Genomic DNA, 16,648 nt, shown 5'->3' with positions numbered 1-16,648 from the left:
ATATATATATATATATATATATATATATATATATATATATATATATATATATATATATATATACAGGGTGTCCCGAAACTACCGGATGTTATTTTAATGGCAGATTTTTTAGAACATTTTAAAACGAAAACTTTTATACAAAAATGTCTAGACTATAATAGTTTTCAAACGGGAAGCGATTATACTAGATTTAAAGCTTTCACGGCCATTGATACAATGTCTAGATATAGCTTCCGAAATGGAGCCGTGTCTTGAATCAGCGATATGCCGACGTTTCGCAAACGTTGCAGTTTGCATTATCAGGAAGCGATTATATTTCACCAATAACAGGACGCGCTCAGGCACGTCGAAATGACAAGTGATAAAGGTACCACACGCCATATAGAATAGCGGACACCTTCATGGTAATAATTGATCGACACTTTGACAGATTAAGTTAAATATTTCATTTTTACTTGAATCATATAAGATGTCTTACAACTATTATTCGTATAAAAAATATACTAATGCAATGCATATAAAAGCGGTAAAACATATGACGTTATTGTAAATTTATACAATGATCATAATATCGTAAAAAAGTGACATTCATAGAAGCGAAAAGTGACATTCATGAAGCGACCTTTATCACTCGTCATTTCGATGTGCTTAAGCGCGCGAAATCTCAGCCATGTTATTGGTGAAATATAATCGCTTCACGTTTGAAAACTATTATAGCCTCCACATTTTTGTATGAAAGTTTTCGTTTCAAAATGTTCTAAAGAATTTAAGTCATTAAAATAACATCCGGTAGTTTCGGGACACTCTGAATGTATATACGAATGTATGTGTGAATATGTATGATGAGTTCACTACTACTAAGATGGATACTAAAAAGATTAACAAAGACCCGTACGTAGAACATATGAATTATACCCAAAACAACATACGCATGACACGCCATATAATGTGTACATTTTTCTTTTTTTTTTATTAGAATGTTGCTATACATCTTTGCCCTCCCTCTCCCTTCGGCCCTCCTGTCCAAGGGCTTCGCCCTCTAGATCCTCTTTTGTTCATGTGCATGTCGCTGTTTGTCGTCAATGTGACAATTTTCCTAACTTTCATAGCAGCCAATTTTATCGATGAATAGATCCGGATGGAATATAATTTAATAAAAAAGTGACACACGAAGTCACGAGAACGCAAGAACGAAGTCGTAGCAGCGTCACCGTGCGTGCGGCACTCTTTGAGTAAATTATATTCCGTTCTGCATTTTAAGTTTAGGTATTAGGTTAGGTTAGTCTATATTATAAACTATAATTACCACCTAATTTACCACTATATTATTCGTAATAACGTGAAAAAAGTAGTCTGCAAAAACGCATCGTTATCGATATTTTCGCAAATTGCATCTAAAAATCTTTATATCTCCTAAATTAAGCTAAATCGCCACTTTCACCACTTTCACCACTTTTAAACTTTTGTTTCTAATAACCTGTAGATGACAAATCTGCAAGTCAAAACTTGGTATTTTGGAAATCGTAATATTGCCTTCTGCTCCGCTGCTCCGGTGTAGGCTAGTATAGAAATCCAGGAAATAGAGAAAGAAGTCTCAGAGCGGAAAGAAGAAAGAAAGAAGTCTCAGAGCGGTTACGAAACTGGATCTATTTTGAGGAAATGAAGTGGCTCCTGAAAAAATGAATTACGTTGATTACGATAACGGTGCATGATATGATTCCTATCTGAACTACTAAAAACATAGGTGTTTCGAATCCAGCTCGAAGGACCAGTTGTTTCATATCCGGCTCGAAGGATCTGATATTTCGAACGGCCCTAGGATGGAGAGCGGCCGGTTCGTGTTGCTAGATGCGGCTCGAGTTCTCCTCGTCGCGTGGAGATCGCGGTCTTCGTCGCCGATAGTCTGCTATCCAGCGGTCCCGTGAGATGACATGGGGCGCAAGCGATTCTCGATCTTCCTAGGGAGGCGAGTAAACTCGCCTCCGCTTGTCGTGGGTCGCCGACTCGGATTGGGCGAGCTGTTTCAATCGAGGCGGTGGCCCTGCGGTAGTTCACCGCTTCCAAGCGCCTCCGCGCTAGAAGTCCCCCTTGTCGAAGGGATAATACTGTCGCGTGTCCGACGGAGACTAAGTCCCGTGTCGACTTAGTGGCTCGCGTGGAGGCTGCGCCCGGGCAGCAAGGTAAAGACGAGTGGAGCTCGCCTGAGGGCTGCCCCTTGGCAGCGGCTAAGTCTTGTGTGGACTTAGAAGCGAGCGTAACTCGCGTGCTGAGTCGCGTACGCGACGCCGTATAAGTCTTGAGTCGACTTATAAGCGAACTTGGTTCGTGTGAGTGCTGCGTCCCTAGCAGCGGAGCAATAGCGAGCGTGACTCGCATGAGAGCTGCGCCCCTGACAGCGGAGCAATAGCAAGCGTAGCTCGCGTGAGAACTGCGTCCCTAGCCGCGGAGCAATAGCAAGCGTGGCTCGCGTGAGAGCTGCGTCCCTGGCAGCGAAGGAGTTCTCGAAGAGAACGAAGACTCGCGCGGAGTCGTGCGATAGTAACGCCTGCTGTCGAACTGATGCACGATATCTGCAAGACGTGAGATATCGCGAAGGGAAGCGTCCACCGCGTTGGAGGCTTCGAGGTAATCCGGAAAGGACGCGCGAACCTCTCTCGTAAACGCCGATCGTATCGAGAAGGTGGAGATCCGTGGAGTTATCTAACTATCTCCTACTACAATGCCAACGTGTCTTTAGATACTCTAAAGGCAATAGCCCAACGTGCAAGCGCACTCAAGAAGACCGTGGAGATCAATGCAGAGATGCAAAAGAATACCTACTACCTTGCTAAGGCAGTGACCATGATGCGCACCGGCAATCAAAAGCTTAGAGCCGTCGCCCGCGGCGTTTTATATAGGCGCCGAACCGAAATTTAACTGCGAGCGATGGCCCCGACTCGGCTCGCCGCTGCGTAGCGGCCCGCGAGCGGAACGCGCCTGGCGCGCGGCCGACCGCCGTACTCTATCCGTGTGGATGACAGCGTCCGTACGGAACAATAGGCAACCCGAAAATTCAAAAAATTCTAAAACATTGTGTGCAAGTGGAGTAGTACACCCATAACATAAAACTATTTTTTGTTTATGCTAAATTTCGATTTTAGGGGCTGAAACCACTCCTCGAAAAAACATAACATTTTTATTTTTAGCGAATATTTCCTAAAATACGAGGCATATGAAAAAATGGTTTATATAAAAGTGTAGAATATTTTATACACTTTGCAAGTGTATTAAAATTTTGCAAAAATAAAAAATTTTTGAACCTTCTTTCCCCTACTCATTATCTTTGCAAATATTTGATTTTTTGTTAGGACAAACATAAAGAACATCGAATACCATATCCATCCATACATAATACTAGAAAATTGTCGCGATTAAATTTTGGAAAAAATGAGATGATAACATAGAGCTATAAGCAGCACCTCCGATAACCTTGACCTTAACATATGTTATAAAGATCACTCTCCTGAGTAATCTTCAGAAAGTCGGTCGTTGTTTGTTAAAAAGTTATTAACAAAAAAAGTTAAAATTGCATAAAATAACTGTAATTTTTGGACACCATATATACAAAAACATCGAACTTGTTTGAAGACTAGGAAAGTGCTTTACTTTTAGTTTTTTAAATAAATATATTTTTAAACAAATTAGTAGTTTAATTGTAAGTTAAAAAAATATATGTAATTATTTGAGCTTTAAAGCTCAAATAATGATACATTTTTTAACTTAAAATTAAATTACTAATTTGTTTAAAAATATATTATAAAAATATAATATTAAATAATATAATTAAATATATTATTTAAACAACTAGAAGTAAATAAAATACAAAATAAAAAAAACTAAAAACATAACCCCGCACACACGCACACACACACGCACGCACACGCGCGCGCGCGCACACACACACACACACACACACAAAGTATCCCAGAACAATCTACGAAACTTTTATGAGAACGTAGAGCGGGTCGAGGTAAAAATAAAAGTCCTATACTGTTTTGCGATATTCGTAATAATAATCGAAAAATTAATTGGAAATTAAGGAAATATTAAGGAAAAACGCGTGCTAAGTGGTCGGAGAAGGAGTGCTTAAAGGAACTAGAGGGTCAGATTGCCTGAAAATCGTGCTTGCTTTTTCACAATTTTTTATGACGAACTGAATGAATATACGAAAGCGTTATTTTGATATATATTTATACAAAGAGATTATATATATACATATAAAGAGAAGAAAAATATTATTTTGGTGAACAAATACTCAATATAAGTGTATGATACATGCAATTAAAATATATTTCGGTTTTTTTTCAAGGTCATCATTTTGCAATAATATCTTGACTCTCGGTAGTTCAATTAAGCTGAATTTTAGGTAAAAAATTTCTGTAAGCTTGTCATTATCGGGTGAACGATGGAGATGGGCATACATGGACAATAGGTCTTAAAGGATAGCAATCTTTGATTTTGAGAGACGTTCAATTTTTCTTTCCTGATCTATGCGTGAAACAACATCTAGCAACACGATATGGGTGATGTGAGATGTTGCGTCGTGACAACATTGCCAGTAACTTATCTCGTGTCTATCGTCGCGTGATTTGCTCACCGGTGGTAAAACAAAGCTAGAATAATTAATTGTTGGTCCTTATCTGAATTGTCTATATATCACATTTTGACTAACTTCCGTTTCAGTAATTCGGATATAAATCATATCACGGACGCAAACCATATTACACGAACCATGTACCTTTACCAAGCGTAACGTAATTGCTGTCCATTTTGTCAGGGGCGCATCAGGATAGACATCCACTTTCGTCCAATAACCGCTCTCAGGTTTCTTTCTAGTTTAGACTAAAGTTACTCTAAGCAGAGTTTGGCCCAAAAAGAGCAACTTTTGATTGGTCCACTGTTTTATCAAATCCTACACAATATTCAATCACAATACTCCTATCGCAGTAGGTTTAGGTTACGTTAAGGAGAAATAGACAAAGAGAAAGATTGAATATATGTCCTTCTCTCTCGCAGATAGACAAAGAGAGAGATTAAAAATATTTTTTTCTTTTACAGGATTTTGATAAAACCGCAATTGTGACAAACTCTGCTCAGACTAACTCTAGTCTAAACAACTAGCAGAAGTACCCACAAAATAACCGTGATTAATACGTGAGCTTCATGTGTGTGTGTGTAAGCGCTCGCGCATGTGTGTTTGCTTATCCATCGTATGAATTCTGTGCTGCTATGTGTAAATAGCATGATTTTTTATACACGTATCAATTTATAGATGGTAAGAATTAACGGTACGTAACATCCTTACAGTTCAATTGAAAAACTAGAACAGTAGTGTTTCTTATTATTAACTATTTACAATGTTGTGAATGTTTTCTGACCTTTTATTTTCTAAAGTAGTAAAAACAGTAATAAGTAATATTTACTTTGAAAAATTATATATAAATATTAAAATTAAAATAATATTAAGTAATTATTTTTTTAGATATAAAAATATAAAAAAAAAGGTAAAAGGAAAGAGTATTTAAGAGCCACGCACATATGTAAAAGTGTAATCAATATATTACAATGTAACAAAGACTACAATATCGGTTTATGTTTCAACCTGATTTGGGTCCTTTTCAGAAAATACAATGGAAAAGAAATAAAAGTTCAAGCACAAGGGTCAACCGTTACGGAAGACCAAAACTTAAAGAAACGCACTCAAGTAAAATAAAAACCGCGAATTGGAACAAAAGTCGACATTCACATACAAACAAAAGCTATTACTCCTCTCTGTATGGTCAAACCAATAATGTAATGTGGCCAAGAACGTTTAGATAGACAATGTGGCACCAGTTAAATTGAATGCTTAATTTGAATAAAAAAAAATTTAACAAAAAAAAACAAAAAAAATTGAATAAAAAACAAAATAAGTCAAAAAGGCCCACATTTAAACACAGAGAGAGGAAAATACAAAAAGATATAAATACCTATATGCCGTTATGAAATTAAGCAACTAATGTTGGGAACAAAGTCAATATGAGGAGATATGTTTACGATACGACGATCTCGAAGCAAATAGAGTGCGTTAGAAACAAACAGCAATAATAACAACGAAGCTGTTGAAAGGCACTGTGTAGAGAGTACTAGCATCGCGGCGAGGCGTTTCCTTCAACTCCTATTTTCGGCGACAGTTTAAAACATATATAGTTTTTTTCTTATCAAAAATAGTTCAAAATTTTTTACAAAAAATGCCAACTTCACAGACGTAGGGTGTTCCGTAACTGGTACAATCAGGAAAGAGATGATTTTATATTAGGTGAAGTAAAAAGTTCTGAGCGTTTTCCGCTAAATGTCTTTAGTGAGCCATATCTCACGATGTATACATCGCATCGGGTCATACTATACAGCGATTTAAAGGTGACATTACGCTTCAAAAAAAGTTCTGTGACAGTTTTGTGTTTGATCAAGCCAGTTGTGTGTTACAGCGTTTCAAAATGGAGGTAAAAAAAGAGAAAATTCGATACATTCTTCTACCACTACGACCAAAGTGAAAAGGCGGAGCAGCCGGCCAAAAAAATTTGTGCTGTTTATGGACCCAATACAGTATCGAATGCAACAGCAAAGCGGTGGTTCCAACGATTCCGTTCTGGTAATATGGACGTCGAAGATGAGGCACGCTCTGGTAGGCCAATCGTCGAAAATGTCGATAAAATCATGGAAATCGTCGAGTCGGACCGGCATGTGAGCACTTATTCCATTGCCCAGGAACTGAAGATTAGCCAGAAAACCGTTTGGAACCATTTGCATAAGGCTGGTCTCAAGAAGAAGCTCGATGTATGGGTGCCACACGAATTGACGCAAAAGAACCTTTTGGACCGAATTGATGCCTGCGATTCTTTGCTGAAACGTAACGAAATCGACCCATTTTTGAAGCGGATGGTGACTGGTGATGAAAAATGGGTCACATACGAGAACAACAGCCGAAAAAGATCGTGGTCCAATCGCGGTGAGCCGGCCCAAACGATCGCCAAGCCCGGATTAACGGCCAAGAAGGTTTTGCTGTGTGTTTGGTGGGATTGGAAAGGAATCATCCACTATGAGCTGCTCCCATCGGGCCAAACACTCAATTCGGACCTCTACTGTCAACAACTGACCAGATTGAAGCAGGCGATCGACCAGAAGCGGCCAGAATTGGCCAATAGGAAGAGTGTTGTGTTCCATCAAGACAACGCCAGGCCGCACACATCATTAACGACGCGCCAGAAGCTCCGAGAGCTTGGATGGGAGGTTCTATTGCACCCGCCGTATAGTCCAGACTTGGCACCAAGCGATTATCACCTTTTCAAGCATTTGCAAAATTTTCTTGATGGTACAAAACTGGCCTCAAGAGAGGCTTGTGAAAATGAGCTGGTCAAGTTTTTTATCAATAGGGACGAGGACTTCTTCAATTGCGGAATTATGAAATTGCCTTCAAAATGGACAAAAGTTATCGAACAAAACGGCGCATATTTGATCGAAATCGGATAATCCTAACTATGTTAATTTCATCATCGAAATAAAGCGAAAAAACGCTCAGAACTTTTTACTTCACCTAATATAACATATGAAATAACATATGAAAAATATGTCATAAACGTAGAATGAAGTTTTTTCATATAAGGCTTTGTTTTCGAGAAAATCGACTTTAAAAATCGCTTTGTGGAATTGAAATTTTTCATCTTACTAAAATGACGATTCTCTTAAAATAAAATAAACTAAAATAACGATCTTCTTAAAATAAAAATAAACTAAACTATAAATAAAATAAACTAAAATTAAAATATTGAAGATTGTACTTAAAAAAATTGAAGATTATATTTAAAATTAAAACATTGAAGATTGAAATATACTTTCATGCAAGATATATCTGCTAAATGGAAAGAAATAAATACAAAAACTTACGTGTGTAGTTATAAGTTAAAATATATTTTGCATAGGAAAGTTTGCTAATCCTCACTGTTTCAATTTTAATCTGAGATTTATCATACATATTTCAATAAGGCGAAAAAGTAGGAACAAATACGCGTCGAATGAGTGTATTAATAGAAAAAAAAAGAAACTCCTTATGTAAAAAACTGTATAATAGGACAACAATTTTATAAGAGACTTGTACACTATCATCGAAAACAGAAATAAAATCAATTAAAATCGCCAAGTGTCTTTGATTCGTCGTTTCTTTGTTTAAATAAAATTTGATCAAAGTGAAGTATAAACTTTGATAAAATTTAAGTAAAATTTCAATAATGACGCTGAAATATCTAGATGAGAAAATTAAGTAAAACTTAACATCGGAATTCAAAAACTTGGCGTACCCGAGTTATATCTTGTACCAAAAAGATGCATTTTATCTTTTGAAAATTTATAACTTACAATCCCAATAAATAAAATACACTTTTGAGCACTATACGATGATGCTTTCCTCATCTATTACGCCTGTGACTCTTGTCGATAGACCGGCATATACTATACTATCATGCTAGGCGCTTGATTAATAGAGGAGTGTTTGGAATGAGAAGAGTAAGCGACATATAGGTCCAAAATCTGATTATGGTAAATGGATTACTTTCTTTAATACTATTATAATAATGTATCTAATATCTGAAGATTAGTAATAAAGATTTAGTCGCAGTTATAATTGAAACTTGTTATTTTCTTTTCGTTTTTAAGAGTAACTTTTAGTTCTTGGCCTTGGCGTGTTAAAATCATAGTTCTCAGTCCTAATTATCAAATATTTTTAACTTTTGTTAATAACTTTTAATAAACAAGTTAGCAACAAATGACTTTTAATTTTGTTTAAAAAACAATAATAGATTTTCATTCTCCAACATATTTCAAAATCATTGGAACTGATATAACCTATTCTTCCTGCACGAAATTATAAAATATAAATTATAAAAAATTAACAAGCGAACATTTTAATTTTGAAACAAGGACTATATCCTTGAGGATTGATGTTAACTGGTATTTTCTTCAAACTTCTTTTCTTAATAATTTTTTAATAAACAAAGAACAATGCCTAAAACCTTTTAAAAATTACTAAAAATTATAACCTTAATAACACATTTCAAAGCTATCGAAATCGATTGAGTTGGTTCTTTTCTGCACAATTACCGTACAAGACATATAAATCCAATTTATCATATTGTAATAAAGAATTTTAAATAGAACTTCATATATTTTCTACATAACTGTTCATTTTTAGCATTGTTCATTATTACCATACATACCTGAACATTTCGTAAAGTTCATTTATCTGCGTCTTAGATAATTGTATAAAATAATTTTTTATAACGTCTTTCGTCTGGACACCTCTAGTTGGATTTTTCCATTCCGGTTTGATAATGTGTCCTACATGTGCTTGTTTTATCAGATAGTCTTGGTCATCCTGTAATATAAGAACGTAATTTAAGGATAATTTTTAAAAAGTGCTTACTAAGATAAATTTTATAGGTTTAACATTTTGTAAACTGGACTTTCTTTTAAATTATAAGCACAAAGCATAAATTATTCGTGTATTACATTGTCTTTAGTACTGACGACGATGATTTTATCACTCACGTGCAATGTTTCGAATTTAGCTATCACATCAAATCGCACTTGGCAAGGTGTGCAAAAATTCACCACTGGTGTCCAATGCATATCCAGATCATTCCCCGCTTTCCATTGACACAACAGCCATCGTACGAATTCTTCGAAGACAGGATATCTTGGCCCTTGTCTGGTATTCGTCTTTGGATTCTATATTTCATTAGAAAATTAGACATTAATTTTAATAGTCCTCGCTTGGAGCTAACAATTTGTTAATTTAAATTATTACAATACGTTCAAATTTTAGTCCTTGTCTGGTATTCGTCTTTGGATTCTATATTTCATTATAAAATTAGACATTAATTTTAATAGTCCTCGCTTGGAGCCAACAATTTGTTAATTTAAATTATTACAATACGTTCAAATTTTCAAATCTGACAAGGAAAACTTTAGTAACTGTCAAGTTCTAAAAAAATTGGAAGTTTGTAAAAATGAAATACGCGCGCGCGCGCGCGTGTGTGTGTGTATGTGTACATAATACTCGTTATGTACATAATACCATTAGTTAATAATTTTCAGCTTCTTTCTCTGAGCGGGAGTTTTTATTTATAAATGGGAAAGAGAGTTGAGGGAACGTTCACTCAACCTAACCAATGTTAATCTTGATTTTTTAAGCTTTTGCGGTGTCCATGCATATTAGATTTAGTTTTCGGGTTTGAGCCGCCTGAATTCATCTTTATTTGATTCCGACGTTTCGCGAATATTTCAGTCCGCTTCATTAGGGAGGAACGACCCGATGCCATCAAACGGACTGAAATATTCGCGAAACGTCGGAATCAAACAAAGATGAATCCACGCAGCTCAAACCCAGAAACCAAATCTAAAATGTTAATCTTGTTGACATTCTTTCTTTACATAAGATAGGAACGTATTTGCTAAAAAGCTATTATACATCAGAAGCTATTATACATTATAGTATTTTCAGAATGACACAAACGGAGCTTTTGTTAAAATGTCATAGTTTTCGAATTCAAAGATAAATCTGTTTTGCATGTGTAAATAACTCTCTTTTAACTTTGATTAAGAATGCTATTACTATAGAAAATTGTTAATAATATCTTAATTGTTACTAATACCAGGTGTATACCTATGAAATGCGGATTTTCCTAATACATGGTGCCACACATACGTTCTTACGCGTAGTGATTTGACATATATAGTATTTTATTTGGCTATTCCTAACCTACAAAACCATACATGTGGAAAATTGTGAGAGTGTAAATATCATAGTCTTTTTCTGCTTTGAAAATGTCGAATTTTGTACCAAAAAAGACCATTTGCGGGAGGTTTTGATTCATTACTTCATTTTGAAGAAAATCGCTGTTCAAATTTATCGAATACTTGTAGAAGCTTACGGCGAACATGCACCATCTCAAGACACTTGTGAACACTTGGTTCAATCGATTCAAAACTGGTGATTTTGATGTGAAAAACAAGGCTAAGGGAAAACCACTGAAAAAATTTGAAGATGCAGTATTGCAAGCATTGTTGGACGAAGACTCCACTCAAACTCAATCACAATTGGCGGAAGTATTAAATGTGACTCAAAAAGGTGTTAGCGAGCGTTTACACGCAATGGGAAAGATTCAAAAAGAAGGAAAATGGGTACCACACGATTTGACTGAAAGACAGATGGAGAATCGAAAAGTCACTAGCGAACTCCTGCTGAAAAGACATCAACGGAAGAGTTTTCTGTATTGAATCATCACAGGTGATAAAAAAATAGATATATTTCGAGAATCCCAAACGAAGAAAATCATGGGTTGATCCAGGCCAACATCGACTGCAAGACCAAATCGCTTCGGAAAGAAGACAATGTTCTGTGTTTGGTGGGATCAAAAGAGTGTTATTTATTATGAACTTCTCAAATCTGGTGAAACGGTTAATGCTGCTCGCTACCGATAACAAATGATTAATTTGAACCATGCATTGATCACAAAACGTTCGGAATGGACCCAAAGACATGGAAAAATGATTTTGCTACATGACAATGCGCCAGCCCACATCACAAAAGTTGTCAAGGAAACTTTAAGAGAATTGAATTGAGATGTGCTACCTCACCCGCCGTATTCGCCGGACATTGCTCCTTCGGACTATCACTTATTCCGGTCGATGGCGCACGGATTGGCTGAGCAGCACTTCGCTAATTTCGAAGAAGTGAAAAAATGGATCGATTCATGGTTTGCTTCGAAATATGAAAGTTTCTATCGTCGCGGAATCCATCTTTTGCCAAAAAGATGGGAAAAAGTTGTAGCGCATACTTCAAATAAATAGCTTTAACCATTCACTTCAAATTAACATGTATTTTTCCTTTAAAAAATCTGCATTTCATAGGTATACACTTGGTAATGTTACCTTTGCTCTGTAATGCCAAACTATATGTGCACCAAGATTGCTGTGAAACGTGTGCGGTAGACTGTGTTCCAATTTGTCCCGGTAGGCACTTAGCAATCTTTCGAATGGATGTCGCACTATCAAGAAACTAATACTGTCGTTCAGAAATTTAGTTAATTCCTCCGCAGTGTGTCTAGGATACCTCTGTCTAGCCAACGAAACCGGCACTGCCTTTGAAGCTTTCAGGAATTGCGGACTATATCTGCAATGTTAGCGCTATCGCAATTATTTATCGACTTGATTGTTTGCAATCAGGTCCAGTTAATTCAGTTAATTTAATCCAGCATTTCTCTCTTTCGGATATATAACGATATGTAAAGATAATAGAAATAGAGGTTAGATAATAGAAATAGAGAATTTGGCAAATTTTAGGAATAACAGTTTTATTTATAGTACTATTTTTATCTCTTTCTTTTTCTTAACTTCTGTATCTTAATAATTATATTTTGTAGTTTATAACATATAGAGAAAATATATAGAACATATATATAACATATAGAAAACGTATAGAAAACATATTAATATGTTGCATTCTATTTTCATTATTCTTATTTTTGCCGCTTAAGAACTCATTTGTAAGTAATATAAATAATGATGGGACTTACCCTGCGAGTAAATTGAAATTATACATCCACGACGTGGAAGCCGCTTTGAAAACATTACACCATATAAGGTGATATTCTTTATTTACAAGGAACTCCCAGGCATTTGGCCTGTGAAGTGAATCGTTACCAGGACGATCGAGTCCTTCTTCGGCGCATTTTTCCGCCAGGAATTTCCGTCTAACTATTAAACGTTGCTCGGTTTCCGCTGCAGCGATCTGCTCCAATATTTTCTCTTCTGGTGTTAAATTCGCGTCCTATTAAAATATATGAAAGGTTTATTTGTAAAACAAAACTGACGGAGAAAAAGCAATTTTGTCACAACAATTATACATGAACGATGCGTTATATCTCACAACAATGTTTTTGGCGGTACAATTTCGACGATATTTAAAATCCGTTTAACGATATCATTGTTTCTTATACATTTTTTTCAAAATTTGAAAATCGTAGAGTTTTAGAATATCACGTAAAATCATGGATGTAGGAATATAAGGATAGAGCGTAAGCTGAGTTTATGAGCAAGGGGGGTGAAGCCGATTTGAGGGATGAGATATCTCTAAAACTGCCTGAATTTGATTGGTTGAGTTGTACTCATGCGCAGTACCGCCAATTATAAACGAAGTATTAAGAACATGAACATATAATTCAGAATAATACGTGAAAAATTAATAATAATATAATGGGTAGGAGGCGATTCTATGCAAAAATAAGTAAAAAAAGAATATTTTTTTATTGCAGCTTCGTTTTCGAAAAAATCAAAGTTAAAAATTTGTCGAGTAAAGATCTTACTCTTGGCAATGCATTCCGCTTAATTGTACATATACACATAGAGCCACTGTTAGTAAATGAGTAAATACTGTTAGTAATCTTTGTTAAAGTGCAGAGAGCAAACGCGGGATGAATTCGATATTGATTTAATATGTAATATATCAAGCCAAAATTTATGAAGCATATTATCTTTTGGAATACTGTGAAGAATATTTAAAAACAGTTTTTCATTAACAGTTCATAATCATTAAAAGGTTATCTTAACTATAAAATGTGATTTTTTTTTACTTTACTTTTTCCCAATTTTGGCAGTCCGATCTGCTTTTGCAAAAAAGAACACAACATTGCACCATTACTCCAACGATTTATTAACAATAAACAATAAGACAATATTTGCTAACCTCCTCACACGTACTCAGACGTTAGTGGACGCTAACATGTGGTTTGTTTTTTTCAATTGCACTGCTACACTGGTGCAATAAATTCAAGTGAAATAAAATATATTTGTCTCATTCTAACTTATTGCACCAGTACAATAGTGTAGCTGGAAAGAACAAACCTATGGATGCAAAGACGGTACTATTACGCTTGCGCATAGTAAAAACCAATCAAAACCAGGCACAGTTTTTACCTCGTCCCCCTCTCTCTGTGGCTTCACCCCTCCGAGATTACACTCCATCCTTATATTCCTACATCAATGCGTAAAACCATCACTGTCACTATTATCAACGGTTACTTTGACTTAAATTCATAGTTAACAAGCATGCACTATATGAGAGACTGTTTTAATAGACTATGAAATGAATCGCTGTTATATAAAGGAAATCGAGTATGGTTGTCACATTTTTTACTGAATAAGAAAAAAGATGTGTGCAATATTTGTTAATATTGTACACATTTTCAAATAGATATTGAGTGTACAACTTAATTCGGTCCGTTTTTTTGTTTGAAAAACGCATTTATTTGAATGATAAAATGAATTAATACATTATTGAAAGTATTGTCCATCGCTAGCCACTACTTTTTCCCATCTTTCGGGCAATTTATGGATTCCGTCGCGGAAGAAGCGTTCATCTTTTGAAGCCAAGAATGAATCGAGCCAATTTTTGATACCCTGTTCTGAAGTGAAGTGTATTCCAGTCAAAGCGTTCTGTATCGATCGAAACAAATGGTAGTCGGAAGGGGCAAGGTCTGGGCTATAAGGCGGGTGAGCCAGAACTTCCCATCCGCTATTTTCCAAATAGTTTTTAACCGGAACAGCAACATGAGGCCGAGCGTTGTCATGGTGAAAGATTATGGACTCGTGTCTGGTCGCATATTCTGGACGTTTTTCGGCTATAGCTCGCTTTAAACGGATCAATTGTCGCCTGTAGAAGTCTCCCGTGATGGTTTGACCAGGTTTTAGCAGCTCATAGTGGATCACACCCTTCTGATCCCACCAAATACAGAGCATTACCTTGGCATCATGGATATTCGGCTTCGGCGTTGATGTTCCCGGTTGGCCGGGCTTTACATACGATTTTTTGCGTTTCGGGTTGTCGTAGTGAATCCATTTTTCGTCCCCGGTAATGATTCGATGCAGAAAAGACTTCTTTTTGTACCGTTCAAGCAACATTTCGGACATGCAAAATCGTCGTTCGATATCTCTCGGTTTCAATTCGTATGGGACCCAATTTCCTTGCTTTTGGATGTATCCCGCGGCTTTGAGTCGTTTCGAAATAGCTTGTTGAGTAACTTCCAATGTTCTTGCGAGCTCTTTTTGCGTTTGACACGAATCTTGATCGAGTAATGTTTCTAATTCTTCATCTTCAAACTTTTTCGGTTGACCCGAACGCTCTTTGTCTTCAACACTAAAATCACCACTTTGAAATCGTCGAAACCATTCTCTGCAAGATTTATCCGACGGTGCAGATTCACCATAAACTTCCACAAGCATTCGATGCGCTTCAGCTGCACTTTTCTTCCAATTGAAACAGAAAATCAAAACTTCCCGCAAATGGTGCTTATTTGGAACGAAACTCGACATTTTCAACGCAGTAAAAATTAAACTTGTGCAAAACTCAAAGGCTTGTAAACAATATTTGGTTGACAGATGTTAACACTTCACGATACAGCAAAAATCAGCTGTCGCCGTCAACCATTTATAGCACCTAGAGCCATCTTTTGAAAACGGACCGAACTAAGTTGTACACCCAATACAATCTTGATGAAAGAGAAAAAATATCCTTATATATATTATATATATTATATATATTTATATATCAAAATATTGTTGTAAGCAAAGTCGTGCTAGTATGACTATTCACCCTTTACCTAAGATTAGTTGTCATATGTCTTTTATGTAAAGAAAATGAGACAAATTATTTCTGTTTTAAGGTTTTAAATATTTTATTAAAGTTAGTAATACTTTATAATCCATAAGGTGCAATAAACAATCATTGAACTAAGAAGATAATAATTCTCATAAACTTTGTAATAATAGCTTTCAGATCTCTCTGTAGAACATTACATAGACTGTTATATATATAATATGTATAACATAATATATCATTATGTATACTTACATGCTTTTATGTCACGTGATAGCTACGTGACGGACTCACGTAGCTATCACGTGTGACAACTAATCTCACTTAATTTGACAAGGAGATGACGCCAACTTAAAAATTGATTTCGGAACGAGGCATAGCGCGTTCGATAGCCGTAATATAAAGTATCAAAACCCTAAAAGGATTTGGGTGGACCTTCGTTTTCGAAGTATTGCGATGCAAAGTTAGAATCTCAGAGCCGTACCCCATATAAGGCATAACGTGACATTTTCACCGAAGCGGCGTAGCTGAGCGGACTAAGACTCTTGCGCCGGTCCTTTTTGCGCCCGCGGCGAACATTCGAGTCCGGCCGACGAGGCAACGGCGTGCAATGTTTTTTTTTTTTTTTTCGTATTGTCGGACATACAGGGTGAATATTATATACCGGAACACCTGAATATCTCGAAAACAAAGCGTTGTATAAAAAAATGTTAAATACAAAAGTTGTAGGGTTTAAAAAGATCTATTTTATGATATTAGCAGTTTGACCTTGAGTTGCGTCATAAAGATCAGGTCAAGGTCACAATGATGTTTTTAAATGGATACCCCCATTTTTTATTGTATATTCTTGTAGCTTATCTCGAGAGCTTTCCAAAACACTATACTTAAGTATTTTTTCGTCAAGTACTTTTCGAGTTAAGAGGG

The 16,648-nt window shown here is 36.0% G+C and overlaps 2 protein-coding genes and 1 long non-coding RNA gene across 7 annotated transcripts in view; 2 read left to right on the top strand and 1 right to left on the bottom strand.

Annotated features, from left to right (window-relative positions):
- The window catches only part of LOC116850987, a 168,008-nt gene that overhangs the window by 48,644 nt on the left and 102,716 nt on the right, over positions 1–16,648 (top strand). The gene's annotated exons all lie outside the window — the stretch shown is intronic.
- LOC116850988 (carbohydrate sulfotransferase 11) overlaps positions 1–16,648 on the bottom strand; it is a 94,476-nt gene that overhangs the window by 16,938 nt on the left and 60,890 nt on the right. The window contains exons 5-6 of the mRNA XM_032829927.1: positions 9,619–9,798; positions 9,288–9,445 (exon numbers count right to left, since the gene is read on the bottom strand). Of these exons, the coding sequence (XP_032685818.1) occupies positions 9,288–9,445; positions 9,619–9,798 (338 nt within the window). The remainder of the gene's footprint in view (positions 1–9,287; positions 9,446–9,618; positions 9,799–16,648) is intronic.
- Positions 1–16,648, top strand: part of LOC116850989 — an 84,293-nt gene that overhangs the window by 35,236 nt on the left and 32,409 nt on the right. The gene's annotated exons all lie outside the window — the stretch shown is intronic.

Source organism: Odontomachus brunneus, unplaced genomic scaffold, assembly GCF_010583005.1.
Source record: "Odontomachus brunneus isolate Ranch 3 - 2012 unplaced genomic scaffold, Obru_v1 Obru_scaffold_163, whole genome shotgun sequence".
Taxonomy (NCBI): domain Eukaryota; kingdom Metazoa; phylum Arthropoda; class Insecta; order Hymenoptera; family Formicidae; genus Odontomachus; species Odontomachus brunneus.
This window is presented reverse-complemented; position numbering and strand designations above follow the sequence as displayed.